The following is a 14,442-nucleotide window of genomic DNA, read 5'->3' as shown; positions in this document are numbered from 1 at the left end:
ATTTCATACACAAAGATACTAAGCAACCCTTAGACTATACTATTACAGGATAAATGAACTGATATCGCTACACTTGATTACATGAAGCTCATAAAATATAAAAAATATACATATATTTTAACAATATATTACACAATAAAAAACATTCTGACATAATAAAATAGAAACATATCATAGCTAATGCTTTCTTAAAAAGACACTTCTCAAATGTTAACAATAGTTATTTTATTTAAAGCTATATCCACCAGTGTTTGTATTGGTGACTTACTGTATATAAAAAGTGCATACTGTATCTATATCCTGTATATAGTTCATAGCACACAAGAGACAGGCTGGGGAAACAATATATCACAATATATCATATTATATAACAATAAATCTGTAGTAGTAAAATGTTGCAGTCACAGAGAAGTAGAGTGAATCTCAAATAGAGATATCTAAGGTTCACTTTCCATGGAGAGCATTCCGAGGTTCCCAAGTTAGGATGGACCTAAAGTTCACTCGGTGCCGTAACTAGGGATGGTGCTGGTGATTACACTATTGTGGCAATTTCTTTGTGTTTATTTTTAAGTGTCAAACATCAAATGGCTCAAGATACACTGTGAGATCTTTTGAATGTTATGCTGGAATATCCATGTTGAAGTGAATACACACCAGAAACAATGGATAAAAGAATAGGAGCTTTATTTGAAGTGTAAGACTTTTTATTTATGTAGTGACTGGTGTGTTCTTTATTGGGTATATGCAACTCAGATCAGCGCCAATGTGATCCATTTTCTGCACATGCACTTTCTTAAATAACGGTGAAGGTTCTTTGTATTTATGGGCTGCTATTATTGAGGGTGACTGCGCAATTATATAGAGCTATTACTTGTTTTATTTGGTTACGCAAGAGGCCAGGAATCTGCATCCATCAACGCAGACCCTGAACTGGTCCCTCTCACTTCCGGGAATGGCGCCCAAGCATGCCCCCGATCCGCCCCCCCAAATGCTGCAGCATGTCAATCATTCTGCGGCTTGGGGGGGTCTGCGAGTGAGATCGCAGGACCCATTCTGCACATGCACAGAACAGGTCCTGTGCAGACTATTCAACATCGGAGATGTACATTCTTCCTCGGATGACCGTACATCCATGAATCAGGCCCTAAGTGTGAATTTGGTGGTGGGAATGATGGTGCGGTGCACCTGGACAGAAGGCATTGAGTAGAACTGTCTCTATAGCATGTGTCTAACAGGTGCTTGGCAGAACGTAAAGCCCTTGGTCTATAGATAGCAAGCAGTCCTTGCTATCCATAGTGACATGTGAGATGTCACATTCACTGGTGAAAGTCTGGAACTCACAACTCATGAACTGCATCTCATTAGCAGTAAGTACAGTAGCCGGCGTGGTACATCTGCAGTCATGATGATTAGACAAAGCATAATAGAAGATCTTGTATGTCCTGACACATAGCATTTGCTGGTCTGCAACTCATCTTTTGTTAAGAAGTAATTTAGTTATGTGTCCTTATAACTGGGGATCCTCCCATAGGTGGAACCACAGTGCAGCTGCACATATGCTCAGGGCCGGATTAACAATGGGGCAAGTGGAGCTACAGCTCCAGGCCGCAAATTAAAATAGGCCCGCCACCCGTCGCCCGCAGGACCTGCTGTGTGCTGCTGGAAACAGGAAAAATATTGTTCCTGTCTGCCACGGCAACCTGACGCCACGCCCACTTGAACCCCCACCCTACCATCACCTCTGAGCCAACGCGCCTGCCTGTGATTCAAATACCTTACTTACCGGGCTTTATACTCTGAACAATGGCAGCGCAGTAGAAGGCGTCATAAACCTTCCATGAGCTGCACAGTTTCTCTTTGTGCCTTCTCTGTAATTGTGCCCCTTCAAGTAGTCGCCCCTGTAATTGTGCCCCTTCAAGTAGTGCCCCTGTAGCTGTGCCCCTTCAAGTAGTGTCCCTGTAGTTGTGCCCCTCAAGTAGTGCCCCCTGTAGTTGTGCCCCTTATACAGTGCCCTCTATAGCTGTGTGCCTTAAAGTATTGCCCCTTGTAGTTGTGCCCCTTCAATTAGTGCCCCTTCAAGTAGTGCCTCGGTAGTTGTGCCCCTTCAGTTAGTGCGCCCTGTAGTTGTTCCCCCCCTACTTAACTGACTCTGTGCAGGCTGCAGCTGTCATCCGGGCTGTCTCTCCCGACTCCCGTGCTGACTGGATCAATTGATCCAGCAGACACGGCCGCTCAGGTTCCTCACATCGCGGGTGACGTCATGGCATCACCTGCGCAATGCATTACTGGGAACGCTGGCCTCTGAAGTGATCGGAGGCTTCCTTAGCCTCCGATCACTTCAGAGGCCAGCGCTCACAGTTGCAGTGGCGTTACGCCACTGCTGCTGCTGATGGGGGCAGACAGAGATTCCCTAGTCTCAGCAGCTGTCATGAGAAAATTAGTATCTGCAGAACACACTTCGCTGTGCGCAGCTCCCTATGTGCTGCTGCTATTTCTCTGACTGAGGAATGTGGCTGGACAGAGCTGCAACTACCTGTGTGGCCCAGGCTGGGGACCCTATGAGAAAGTAGCCAGTTCCTCCTAGTTTTCCTTGTCACATCTCACATCTGCACCACTTGGATGCCTGGTTAGACACTGTGACACTCACACCGGTAAATACTTGTACAATTTCATTTACATTTTTAATATTTATTTTTATCTTTAGTCTGAAGTAATTGCAGTTATAATAGGTTTCATTTAGTCATCCCAGTAACTTTGCTCCTAGGTCCTGATTCACTACCAATTGCAGCTGCGATTACGCATGCAATTGGGCGACTGTTACGTACTGCGTGTGCATTGCAGACACCTCACTGTGATCGGGATTGCGATCGAAGTGACAACGCAGACCCATTGCAGAGTGATTGACAGGAAGCACCATTTGTGGGTGGTGACGGGGGAGTGGTCGGCGAAACGCAGGCGTGTCCGTACATTTGAACGCTGTTGCAACCTGGGCGTGCATAAATGATCCACTGCGATGCCATACGCAGCTTGGCCTTTCACTGCGTGCGATGAGGTTAGCAATTCCTGAGTAAGGTCAGAGCTTGTGCAAGTGTGCGTGAGGCTGCGATTGTACTCCATGTTACCGATGCTTTCGTAGTCTTGCTAAGTATTACTAATGTGGGTGAGGTAAAGGGGGTGTCCTTATGTTGTGCTGCGACGGCATAGCGTTTGCAGTCATTAGCATATCTTCACAGTCAGACTGCGTGCATAATCGCAGTTGCTATCCGTTACTGAATCAGGCCCCTAGTGTGGTGATTGCATTCTGCACTGGTGAGTGTCAGCATTGTGCAGAACATCAGATTTTCCTTTTATTAAGGTTACTATAAACAGTTTATTTTTATAGGATGAAATTAAAAGGCATTTTTGTCTGCATAGTTTTTTTTTTATATTGCTGAAATTAACTTAAAAAAGTAAAGGTGGACTCATAGGCGTTCTTCTTGTGGTTAGTTCCGAAAGGACTCTGCAATTGCCCATACAAAACTTATGTGCATATTATTATCTGCAGATATGTCCCATTAATCAACTCTTTCCCTGACAGTGGAAGCAGTAGGAATGAAAAACATATGACTGTCATATTCCAACTAAATAATTAATATATAACTCTTCTTTTGGATATTTGGGGCAGTTACTGCAACTTAGGAATCTTAAAAAAAAAAAGTAGAAATCTCAAGATATACTAGAAGTAGCGGGACCCCACCTACAGTATACAGTACATATTGGCAACACAGTTGTGGACAATTTACATTGAGTCTGAGTAATTGCAGTCATCTCACAATAAACTTCCCAGGGTAATCTTTTTTTTCCTTTTTTTGTGTTAACATTTTTAATGAAGCTCCGCCAGCAGCAGCATGGCAACAGTTGCAGCGCTGCTGCTGTGAGAGTTGCTCCTGGCTCCGGAAACAGGAGACGAGCAGAATCGCTCCCCATGCTGTACAAGAGGAGGCTTCAGAGTCTGCCCCTGCTGCAGGAGTGGTATGCAGTCGGGAAGCCGGTGGACCTATTCCCGACCGCTGGCTTCCCGACTGTCATATACCGTCAAGGGTTTAAAGACAGGCATCGATATGTCGACCCCTGTTATTAGACATATGCCGGGAGACCGATGCCCGGCAGTCGCGAGTCGAGCGTGGATAGTCGCGAGCAGGGGGGGGGGGGTTAGGTGTAGGGTTCCCGAGGGGGGACTTAGGGATAGCCACCCCCCCTGGAAGGTTAGGTTTTATGAATACCCTTAAATTGCTAGAGAGAATTAATCGCTGTCCAGACAATAATTGTGGTTCCAAAGCACAAAAATTCTTACTGCATTCAAAAAGAAAGGTACACGCTTTGATCTAGCACAATTAGCACAAAGACAATTAAATACAGAAAATAAGATACAGCCCAATACATACGCATGCGCTCTGATCCCAGCATACAGTCATCAGTCCAGAAGCCTGTGGTCATCCAAGGAGAATGGCTGTATGTTGGGTTCAGCAAGCAGGCTATATACTTTACAGATCACAGATAACAACAATGTAGACAGACAAACATAATTCCTTTGGTTCTTGCTCTTGCTCTTTGTAGTACGCTGTAGTTTATAGGACAGTTCATATGTTGACAACAGGGATATGGTCCATCCCTCCAGACGAGATACCACTACATACAAAGTACATATTCTAGCCAATGATTCCCTATAATCCATAACCACCGAACACAAGATGTGACTCCTTCGCCGATAGATTCAGATATCTGGAATTAAACAGGGTGTTAGTATGATACCAAACATGACATGTCTACTAAGTTCTATACCTTACATATCATATATGCACACTTTATACCATAAGGATTGTCTAACAAAACCTTTTCTTAATGCTAGGGAACCTTTTCTATATGTGCTTGCATAAGTGATAGTGAGATATTTACAGGAATTCAGCAGTGTGTGTTGTGTGTCTGAACGCAGAGCAAACGATGCGCTGTGTGCAGGGGTTGTGTCCAGCGCAAACATGTGTGTGTGTGTTTATATTTACAATAGCAACTGTGTATATGTGTGCACGCATTGTGGATACACATGCGATCATTTAAGTATATATATATATATATATATATATATATATATACTGTATTAGTCCGGCACTCCCATGTACGAAGATACAATGTGCTCGGGTGCATCCTTGATGAAACGGGATACAGTAGCGAAAAACAAAAAGTGGCACTCCAAGTCTCAAAGCGGCAGATAAAGAAGTATCTTTTAATCCATGTAAAGGATAAACAGGCCAACGTTTTGGGTCATCAACGCCCCTTTGTCAAGGTGAGTAACAAGAAAAAGAACAAAGAGCTTACCTTAAATACCTAGAAGAAAGCCCGGAGCGTGTCAGGAAGTGGAGGAGTGTGCGGCTGCCGGGTCCTGGAGAGATGACGTCATCGCGCTGATGACGCCCGGGTTGCCCGGGTAACCAGGAAGCCGTCCAGCCTGTGGTATAGCGAACAGATGAAAATGTAGTGACTGAGGAAAACTGATCACCATAGCAGGAGACCCACTGGTGTTGCTAACAAAAACCAAATCCACTAATAAAAAAGAAACAAATGAATGAAACACCTGTGCAGCAGTAAAAATAAAAAAACATAATTAACAGTCAATGCAGGCTGATGCAAAGAGTATATCTCATAATACATTAAGATATAACCAAAAAGAATAAATTGACAAAAATACTTTATGTTTAACAAGAGAAAACAAAAAGGGAGTTATACGTCTTATAAATGAAGATATCCCTCTAAGGTACCCATAAATGAGGAAAACTATAGGAATTAAACCTCTACAGGGGGCTAGCACGTACCTATAGAAAGTTATAATGCTTAAAAACACATATTAGAGTTTACGCTACGGTCCATAACCCATAATTAATGGCAATCAGGTTCTCGGAATATTAAGTATCTAAAATACATTCCACGTCATCCCCTCGTTTAAGTCATTTGGGCTGATGGAATCCAAAACAAACATCCAATTGGCCCCCCGGGTCTTTACCAAGATCCCTGCAGTTATGGCGGCCTCTCTTCGCCGTTAAAGGATCAGACTGCTTCCATACTTGGACGATATCTTACTTTTGGCCAGCTCCCCAGAAACTCTTCACTGCCATCTAAAGGTAACCATTGCCTTTCTTCAAACGCACGGTTGGCTGATCAACTGGAATAAATCTTCCCTAACACCATCTCAGAGGGTGGTACATTTGGGAGCCCTCCTGGACTCTCGAGTCTTCCTAACAGCGGACAAGATTTCAGTAACCCAGCACAGACTACGCAGACTGCTCCACAAGTGCAGAGTGTCAATTCACTCTGTAATGCAGGCCTTGGGATCAATGGTGTCCAACTTCGACATGGTGGAGTTCACACAGTTTCACTCCAGGTCCCTACCTGATCCTCTCCAGGTGGAACGGGCTACCCCATCTGATCAAATCCCAGACGATGAGCCTCCCCCAAGAGGTTCGTCTGTCCCTAACCTGGTGGCTACAGACTTCCCATTTGAACAAGGGACATCCCTTTTGGATCCCGGACTGGGCTCTTCTCACCATGGACACAAGCCTCCGAGAGTGGAGCAAAGTAACTGGCCAGCACTCCTTCCAGGGCTGATGGTTCCCAGTCGAGGCAGTGTTACCAATCAAGATCCTGGAATTCGAGCCAACTACAGAGCTCTCACTCTGGCTCAGAATATTCTGAAAAACAGGTCAGTACAAACTCAGTCCAACAATGCCATGGCGGTGGCCAACCTCAATCACCAGGGGGGCACTCAAAGTCAGTCAGCAATGACAGAAGTGTCCCACATTCTCACATGGGTTGAAAGCAATCTCCCAGCCATCTCTGCAGTGTTCAACCTTGCGAATTCTCAATTTGGAAGTGGATGTTCTCAGCTGTCACGACATGCATGCGGGAGAATGGTCTTTACATCCAGAAGTCTTTCAGCTTCTAGTTGACAAATGGGGTCTTCCGGAAGTGGATCTCATGGCCTCAAGACACAACCACAAACTTCCAATTTATGGAGCCAGAACACAGGACCCCAATGCAGCCTTCAATGATTCATTGTCAGTGAAATTAATCTTCCATTGGCATATCTCTTCCCTCCAATATCCCTACTTCCCCGAGTGATTTGAAAGTTCAGACAGGAGGGGGGCACAGTCCTGTTCCTAGCTCCGGCTTTGCCCAGACGTCATTGGTACTCCAATCTTCAAAGGCTCTCCATAGACTATCCTCTTCAACTTCCTCTATGAGTAGACCTGTTGTCTCAGGGTCCATGTCTACATCCGGACCTAGCCTGTCTGTCTTTAACAGCTTGGCTCTTGGGACATCCCTCCTAATGCCTAAGGGCTTCTCCAGCTCTGTGGTCCAGACCATGCTCAGAGCACGTAAACCGGCCTCAGCCAGGATTTACCACAGAATATGGCATGCGTATTTCCAGTGGTTTGCTCCAAGAAACTATGACCCACAAGTGTTTAAGGTTTCTCAAATTCTTGCCTTTCTTCAGGCTGGGCTGGATCTATGCCTCCGCCTAGCATCTCTGAAAGTGCACTTCTCCGCTTTGTCTATCTGGTTTCAGCGCAGAATTGCTACTATACCAGATGGTCACATCTTCATTCAATGTCTTCTACATATACAACCTCCCTTTGCTCCTCCTGTGGCTCCATGGGAATTTGTCAGTGGTGCTCCAAGCACTTCAAGAACCTCCTATCGGCTTTGGAGCCTTCCCACCCTTGGGACAACTGCTTGGGGGCATCCCCATTGTCTCCCTGTCGAGCCCTATGGTACCTGAAGAAGAGTTATGGTAAACTGTACCCTTGTTGACTCTTTCTTCAAAGTCCACAGGACTTCTCTCCTCTCCTGTCTTGGGCTTGTTAACAAAACTGAAGTGCCCTCAGGCTGTGGGCGGGGTATAGGGGGAAGGACCGGAGCATCCTGCGATTGAAAAGCTTTGCTGTTGGTGTTTGGTCCTCCATGTCCCACCTACACCCCTGGCTATATCTTCATTGTCTCCCTGTGGACCCTATGGACAGAGTTAACAAGGGTACGTTTTACCATAACTCTTTTTTTCATGTAGTTTTGACCAAAGTCGGCGTAAAACAGATGGATATTGCTTCAATTTGCTAGCAATGTGCAGGAGGTTTCGCTGCTTTACAGCGTTGGTACATCTCGCCCAGAGAGACAAAGACAGGGAAAGGAGGGACAGAGATGAGAGAGACAGACCATCTCGTCCTTCCTTTCTCTCCCCTTTCTCCAATCTCTGTCCCCCTCTTCCTGCCAGGTCTTCCTCTTCCCATATTTACTTTCAACTTTTTTTTTGTTTCTTGGGAAACAAGTGCGCCTTGTACTCCTCTTTCCCAGGACTTGATTGATGGGCGGCTAGAAATCCACGTGTCTAAACCATAGAGCTGAAGGAACTAGGAAGACTGTGGGTTGTTTACCTACATTGTATTGGGGACCTGGCCCACACAGCTGGATATGCCGCATGTTATGACATTGGGGCTGGTGGATGGGAGCATGGACACAGCAGGTATGATAGCTGCAGGGGTGCACATAGTGGGCAGGCATGCGCCTCCCTTCAGCTGTCACTTCATATATACGCATCAGGAAAAGTGAAAATGTTTCAACCAAATTTTTTTATTGTTTTTTTTTTATTAGAGAACATGTCGGGTGTACAAAACACGTAAACAGGAATAATCAAATTTGCTTAACAAATCAATGAATAACAGGATAACTGCATATTAGGCATCTTTCCTCTTGTCAAGGACACTACAAATCCCGACCATTGTCTGTCACCTCTGGCTTCTCATCGAGGTATAGGAATTGTTATGAGGAAAACACATTCATGTTAAACATTTGAAAATTCAGAATATCAGAATAAGCAGCCTAACCAGATACAAAAGATCAGGAAAGAAGGACTTATATTTGATAATGAAAGCAGCGTGCAATTTTCTTTTCACCAAGGCCAAACTTTCTGCAGTAATTACAGGAGTGTGCAAAAATGAAAATGTCAGAAATGGCTTATTAAAGCATGATGGATAGGTGTCTTTTTCAACTTTTTAACTTGCATTAAGATCTGTAGTTTGAAAGATACCTGTTACCATGTAAGGCAGATTTACCAACTTTTCTCTATCCCGGACCACTCAGGGAGTGAATTGAGTCATTATGGCCCAAGTGCCATGGCACAATGCAGCAAATCGCAACAGTACACTGAGAATCACATCATCACGCTCCCCGGCCATTTCACTCAATGGCTGGAATGCGGGACGGTGACCTGCTCTCCCGGGAGTCCGTAAACTCCCTGAAATTGGGGAGTCTCCTGGACTGTTTATGCAAATATGATGTAAGATCCTACTTGAAATGACAATGAGGGTGTGAACCATTGTCCTGTTGTAAACAAGCACACAACAGCTAACACATATACATACTATATTGTAATGGCCAGAATGTAGTGTAGAACAGACACTGCTGCGAATACTGTAATACAAAAACTGCTTTTTCCTTTGGGTTATTCATTTTAAACACAACATCTGAGATTATTCATACTTGTAATTTCCCTATAACTGGGTAGAAGGCAAATAGCTTTGTAAGGTCGGTGACAATAACAGCTATAGAATATGGCAATACTCATGTAAGTACCTCTAAGACAGAGGAGAATGGTAACTGTTCTTATAAGCAAACAATAAGGATTTAGCAGGGTTCCTGTGCAGGATGGGTATTATATGCCCCCTAGTCGCGCGTGGTTTGGGCGTGGTCTAATTACCATAGGCCATGCCCTAAATGTTGTTATTTGGGGGCGTGCTCGCATGGCACGCCTCCCATGTGGCGTCAGACAGGGGGCAAACCCAACACTCCGTCACTAGCTGGGCTTCCCCCAGCCCTCTCCCTACATGCGCACAGCATCCATTCAGCTACTCTGGGGTGCAGCACCCCACCCAAGCTCCCGCGGGACACTTCGGCCCACGGGTGGAACAGCGGGACAGTGCCCCGAAAAGTGTGACTGTCCCGTTGAAATCAGGATGTTGGGAGGGGTGCGCCCTCTATGGGGTGGGTGACGCCCCTGTTCGACCGCACTGGTCAAACATGCTTCAAGCCGGTCCTGGGCTTTAGTGTCTCATAACTGCCTAGGGAAGTGACACTTATATCTGGATAAGGGACATATTTATTAAAGAGTATTTGCTGGATATCCGATATCTGCCATGGTCACTCCATTTCCGACCTAAATGCAGCCGCCATAACCTGGAATCCCTACCTGGCACTCCATGCCCGTACATCCGCACATGCGCAGTAGGTTGCCTGGATCCCGTAACAAAGTACAATGATTGTATCAGCGATCACTTTACTTTTACATATCGCAGGGACAGGTTCCTATCCTAGGAGGGAACCCCAGTCACAAGATGTGTGTTTTGGTAATCAATGATTTATTATTGTTGCAATAATTATCAGATCTAAAATATGACCCTAGGAGCTTTCTTGTGGAGTCTCATACCAGAACCTGGAAGGGATAAACATTCTAGTCTTCATTTAGAGTGGGGAGGAAATGTACAAGGGGTGCAAATGCCATTTTTGTTTAATGCAGGGGAAATACTGTCAGCTTTTTGCATGTAGCAAACAAATACTGTGTTGTTTTTTTTACAATTTAGAGTTGAGCTAAGAACTTTCCCTTTCCAACTGAAAGGCTACACACTTGTACGAAGAGCAATTGTGCCAATGGAGGGAGCGATTTCCCTCTCCAAATGAAAAGATTTAATAAACGACAGAACGATCACTGTTCCGTTCTTCATTAATATGTACAGCCTCGCATGCAGCACGGCCAATCACACGACATCACATGCGACCCACAGAAGTGCACAGTCGGGCATACGCACTGCACAATATGCCAGATTTGTCGTTCTGATTTGCCCAAATCGGGCTGATATCGTGCAAGTATGTGCCCACCCTAACTATAGCTACACATTCAATTCTCCTCAACAGCATCTTCTAGCTGGGTTTACTCCAAATTCTAAAATAAGCCCCAAGAGTGATGCTTTAAGTATAACATAGGAAACAATCTACTGCTATTTTTTTTCCTTATACCATCCCTGTAATTACCATTATTGTTTAAAATTGCCCACTTTATGCTAGTTATGGGAAATGTAGAAGTAATATTCCAATAGTAACAGCTAGCTATGTGCCTTATGTCTGGAACCTGTAGCTTAGCCAACACTTGGGTAAATGTTATTTGTCCCACAGCAACATATTGGAAGGGCTTCTCTGTTTAATAGCTCTAGTATAGGGCACGGTCACACCTTAATCTTTTAAGACTTTCATGTCATGTATGGCTCATACACTTTGTTTTTTTAGGTTTTTTCTCAACAATGACTTTTGCCTAAGCACCTGTCCTATTGTAATCATTTTTGATATTAATAACGCCTTTGTGTGCATGTCTGTAGTGCATAAGCACAGGGACATTTTTCATACATTCAGCAGATCCCTATTGTAGTTCAGATAGACCATACATATATTTGTTACATTTGTTATGCTGTATACAGGACTCAACTTTATTAGATTAAATAAAAAATAGATGGGAATAGCAGAAGAGATACATGAGAACTCAGGAAAAAAGCAGAGTGGCTGAAGGTGAAAGGAATAGAGACCTAGCACAGGTGTAAACAGCAGATAGAAAATAACAAGAACCAGATTGTGGCATCTATAGGGTAAGTCACATTTCAACTTGGTTTAATCCATAAAATAGCAAAAGGATTCCAATTATGTATATTTCAAGTGGATTATCTCCATTTTTCAGTACCAATGAAAAATCTGCAAAAACCTGGAAGCAGCCATATTTGGCACTGGAGTAAAAAATAGTGTTTTAGCCAAGTCAGTAGTGAATGCTGCATCCAAAATTCACAAAGGTTTATAATACTGCAGCTGCAGCCCATTTGGTGTAAAAGGACAAAGGAAAAGACAATGGCGAGGGATTGTTATAATCTTAGAGACATTCATCTTGGATTGAACAAAACAAGGGTCAAAAGGGTGATGCGTAGAATGTGTCTGGTTGCTAGGCTTTTTCATAGTGGCGTGTGCTGACAACGTCTCCCAGGGTTAGAGTCTGTTCCAAGAGAGAAAAACATGCATTAGTCTGTAGAATTCAATAATATTTCCACAATTTTAGATTTAGCTATACACATATACAGTATATATGTTTGGAGATACATAAGAGTACATGTATCAGGGCACATGCAGACATACCCCACTGTTACTGTTAGGCTAGGCATACATTATACAATTATCTGGCCGATTTGCCAGATATCAGCGGACCGGACAGATAATTATACAGTGGACTTGTGTAACCGACCGCGGTTGGTCAGATATGCCGAATCGTCCAGCATGTCCGACAGATCCGATCATTTTTGAGCTGCATTGTTGAGCTGCCTTGGGCTGTGCTACCAACATTTCCCCGGTTCTTTCACAGGGGAGTTACACAGATATCATGGACATATCTCACAGTGTATGGCCACGATATCTGATGGGTGTCAGACTGTCACATAAAATGTCAAGCCAAATACAGGTGCCTCCAGGGCAGCAATGGTGCCGTCCCATTGGCCTTGTGTGGCGACATCAGTCACATACTCCTAGTTACGGACCTGGTCATCCGTAGCGAATACATAAGCTGAATACTGAGAAGTTGAAAATGGCAATCCACTGTGTGGAAACAAGCACATTCTAAGGGATCAATTCAATTAACCATGAAGTGGCTCGGCCAGTAAGTAAGTGCGCCCATTTGCCAGAAAGCTGTGTACAAAAATCTGCACGTTTAGGACAAGGTAGCATTTTCATGCTGCTATAATGGCACATGTTGCCACTAATTGAATTAACCCCTGAATGTTGGTGTAAAGCTAGAACTCCCTTATGTCTAGTTCTTATGGACTAAGGGCCTGATTCAGAGCCGGACGCAATTTGCGGTCGTTCGTCCAGAAAATAGGGGTGGCTATTCAAATGAACCGTTCGCTCTTTGCAAAACAAAACTTGCGGTCGTTTTTTTAAAAAATACGCCCCCTGGCCACTCGCATCCTACGTCATGTCCGCTATTTATTAGATTAATCGAGTACATCGACCAGCGTATGAACTGCTCGCTATTCTTGTGGTCGGTTTTTGCTACCACAATTTTGCGAGCAGTTCTGGCTATAAACTAACCCAGTGACGTGGTCAATGACGCTGCTGTATTAATTATGCACACCCTTAAAACGCCCGTTTTGACCTTTAAGCACGCCTGCGTTTGGATCTCCACTCCCCGTTTTCAAGCACCTTCCCCCGTTACCACCCACATACGCCTACTCCTGTCACTCAAATTATCAGGCATTCGCTATTTTGCGAGCACATGAATTTTGACCGCACTGACTGGTTCGCGCATGCGTATAACGATCCGTACGCATGCGCAGTTGGGCAAACATCGCTCGGAGCGAACGAGCGGCCGCTTACGAGCGGCTCTGAATCAGGCCCTAATTCTAATTCTTTATTATTACCTCAAATCTGTAGCATAATAAATATTAATGGGGACATGTAACAAATCATGGAGGAAGATAAAATGGAGAGAGATAAGTACCAACCAATCAGTTCCTGTCATTTTTCAAACTAAGGAGTCTATTTACTAAGCCTTGGATGGAGATAAAGTGAATTAAGAATAAAGTCTAGGACATGTCGTTTTCAAACACAGCCTGTGACATGGCAGTTAGAAGCTGATTGGCTGGTAAGTTCTCTCTCTAAAATGTCTTAACTAATTTGAAAACCCCAAAAAAAGGAAAATAATATGAGATATGGTAAGAACTTACCTTTGTTATCTCTATTTCTACGAAGTCCATAGGGTTCCACAGGATACCTTGGGGGTATAGGTGATGACGTCAGGCACCATAGAGTTAAGTTTTCAGCCTCCCAGGATGCACTAGGGTCCCCCTCCTATACCCCGCCCCCGAGTCAAGGCATCTCAGTTACGTACCAAGCCATAGGCCGGAGGAGGAGAAGGAAGAGAGAGAAGAAAGATCTGGACACAAGAATCACATTCTCACCAGAGGGAGACGGAAAAAAAGGGTGACCAGAGCAAAGCCCATCTGCAGCACAGGTGCGACAGGGCGGGAGTCCTGTGGAACCCTATGGACTTCGTAGAAATAGAGATAACAAAGGTAAGTTCTTACCATATCTCATATTTTCTACATCAGGGTCCATAGGGTATCCACAGGATACCTTGGGGATGTCCCAAAGCAGTATCCTTTAAGGGTGGGGACGCTCCTGTGCTGAAAGGAGAATCCGCCGCCCGAAGGAAGCATCCTGAAAGGCAAAGGTGTCAAACGCGTAATACCTCACAAAGGTGTGGACAGAGGACCATGTGGCAGCCTTGCAGATCTGGACTGCAGATGCACCACGTCGAGCTGCCCACGAAGGACCCAC

General features: G+C 44.5%; 1 protein-coding gene across 1 annotated transcript in view; it reads right to left on the bottom strand.

Moving 5' to 3' along the window:
- Positions 1 to 8,635: 8,635 nt before the first annotated feature.
- The window catches only part of FABP3 (fatty acid binding protein 3), a 35,289-nt gene continuing 29,482 nt past the window's right edge, over positions 8,636 to 14,442 (bottom strand). The window contains exon 4 of the mRNA XM_088459982.1: positions 8,636 to 12,109. Within this exon, the coding sequence (XP_088316108.1) occupies positions 12,059 to 12,109 (51 nt within the window). The 3' untranslated portion in view covers positions 8,636 to 12,058. The remainder of the gene's footprint in view (positions 12,110 to 14,442) is intronic.

This window comes from Taudactylus pleione, unplaced genomic scaffold (assembly GCF_031769625.1).
Source record: "Taudactylus pleione unplaced genomic scaffold, aTauple2 ptg000959l, whole genome shotgun sequence".
Taxonomy (NCBI): domain Eukaryota; kingdom Metazoa; phylum Chordata; class Amphibia; order Anura; family Myobatrachidae; genus Taudactylus; species Taudactylus pleione.
This window is presented reverse-complemented; position numbering and strand designations above follow the sequence as displayed.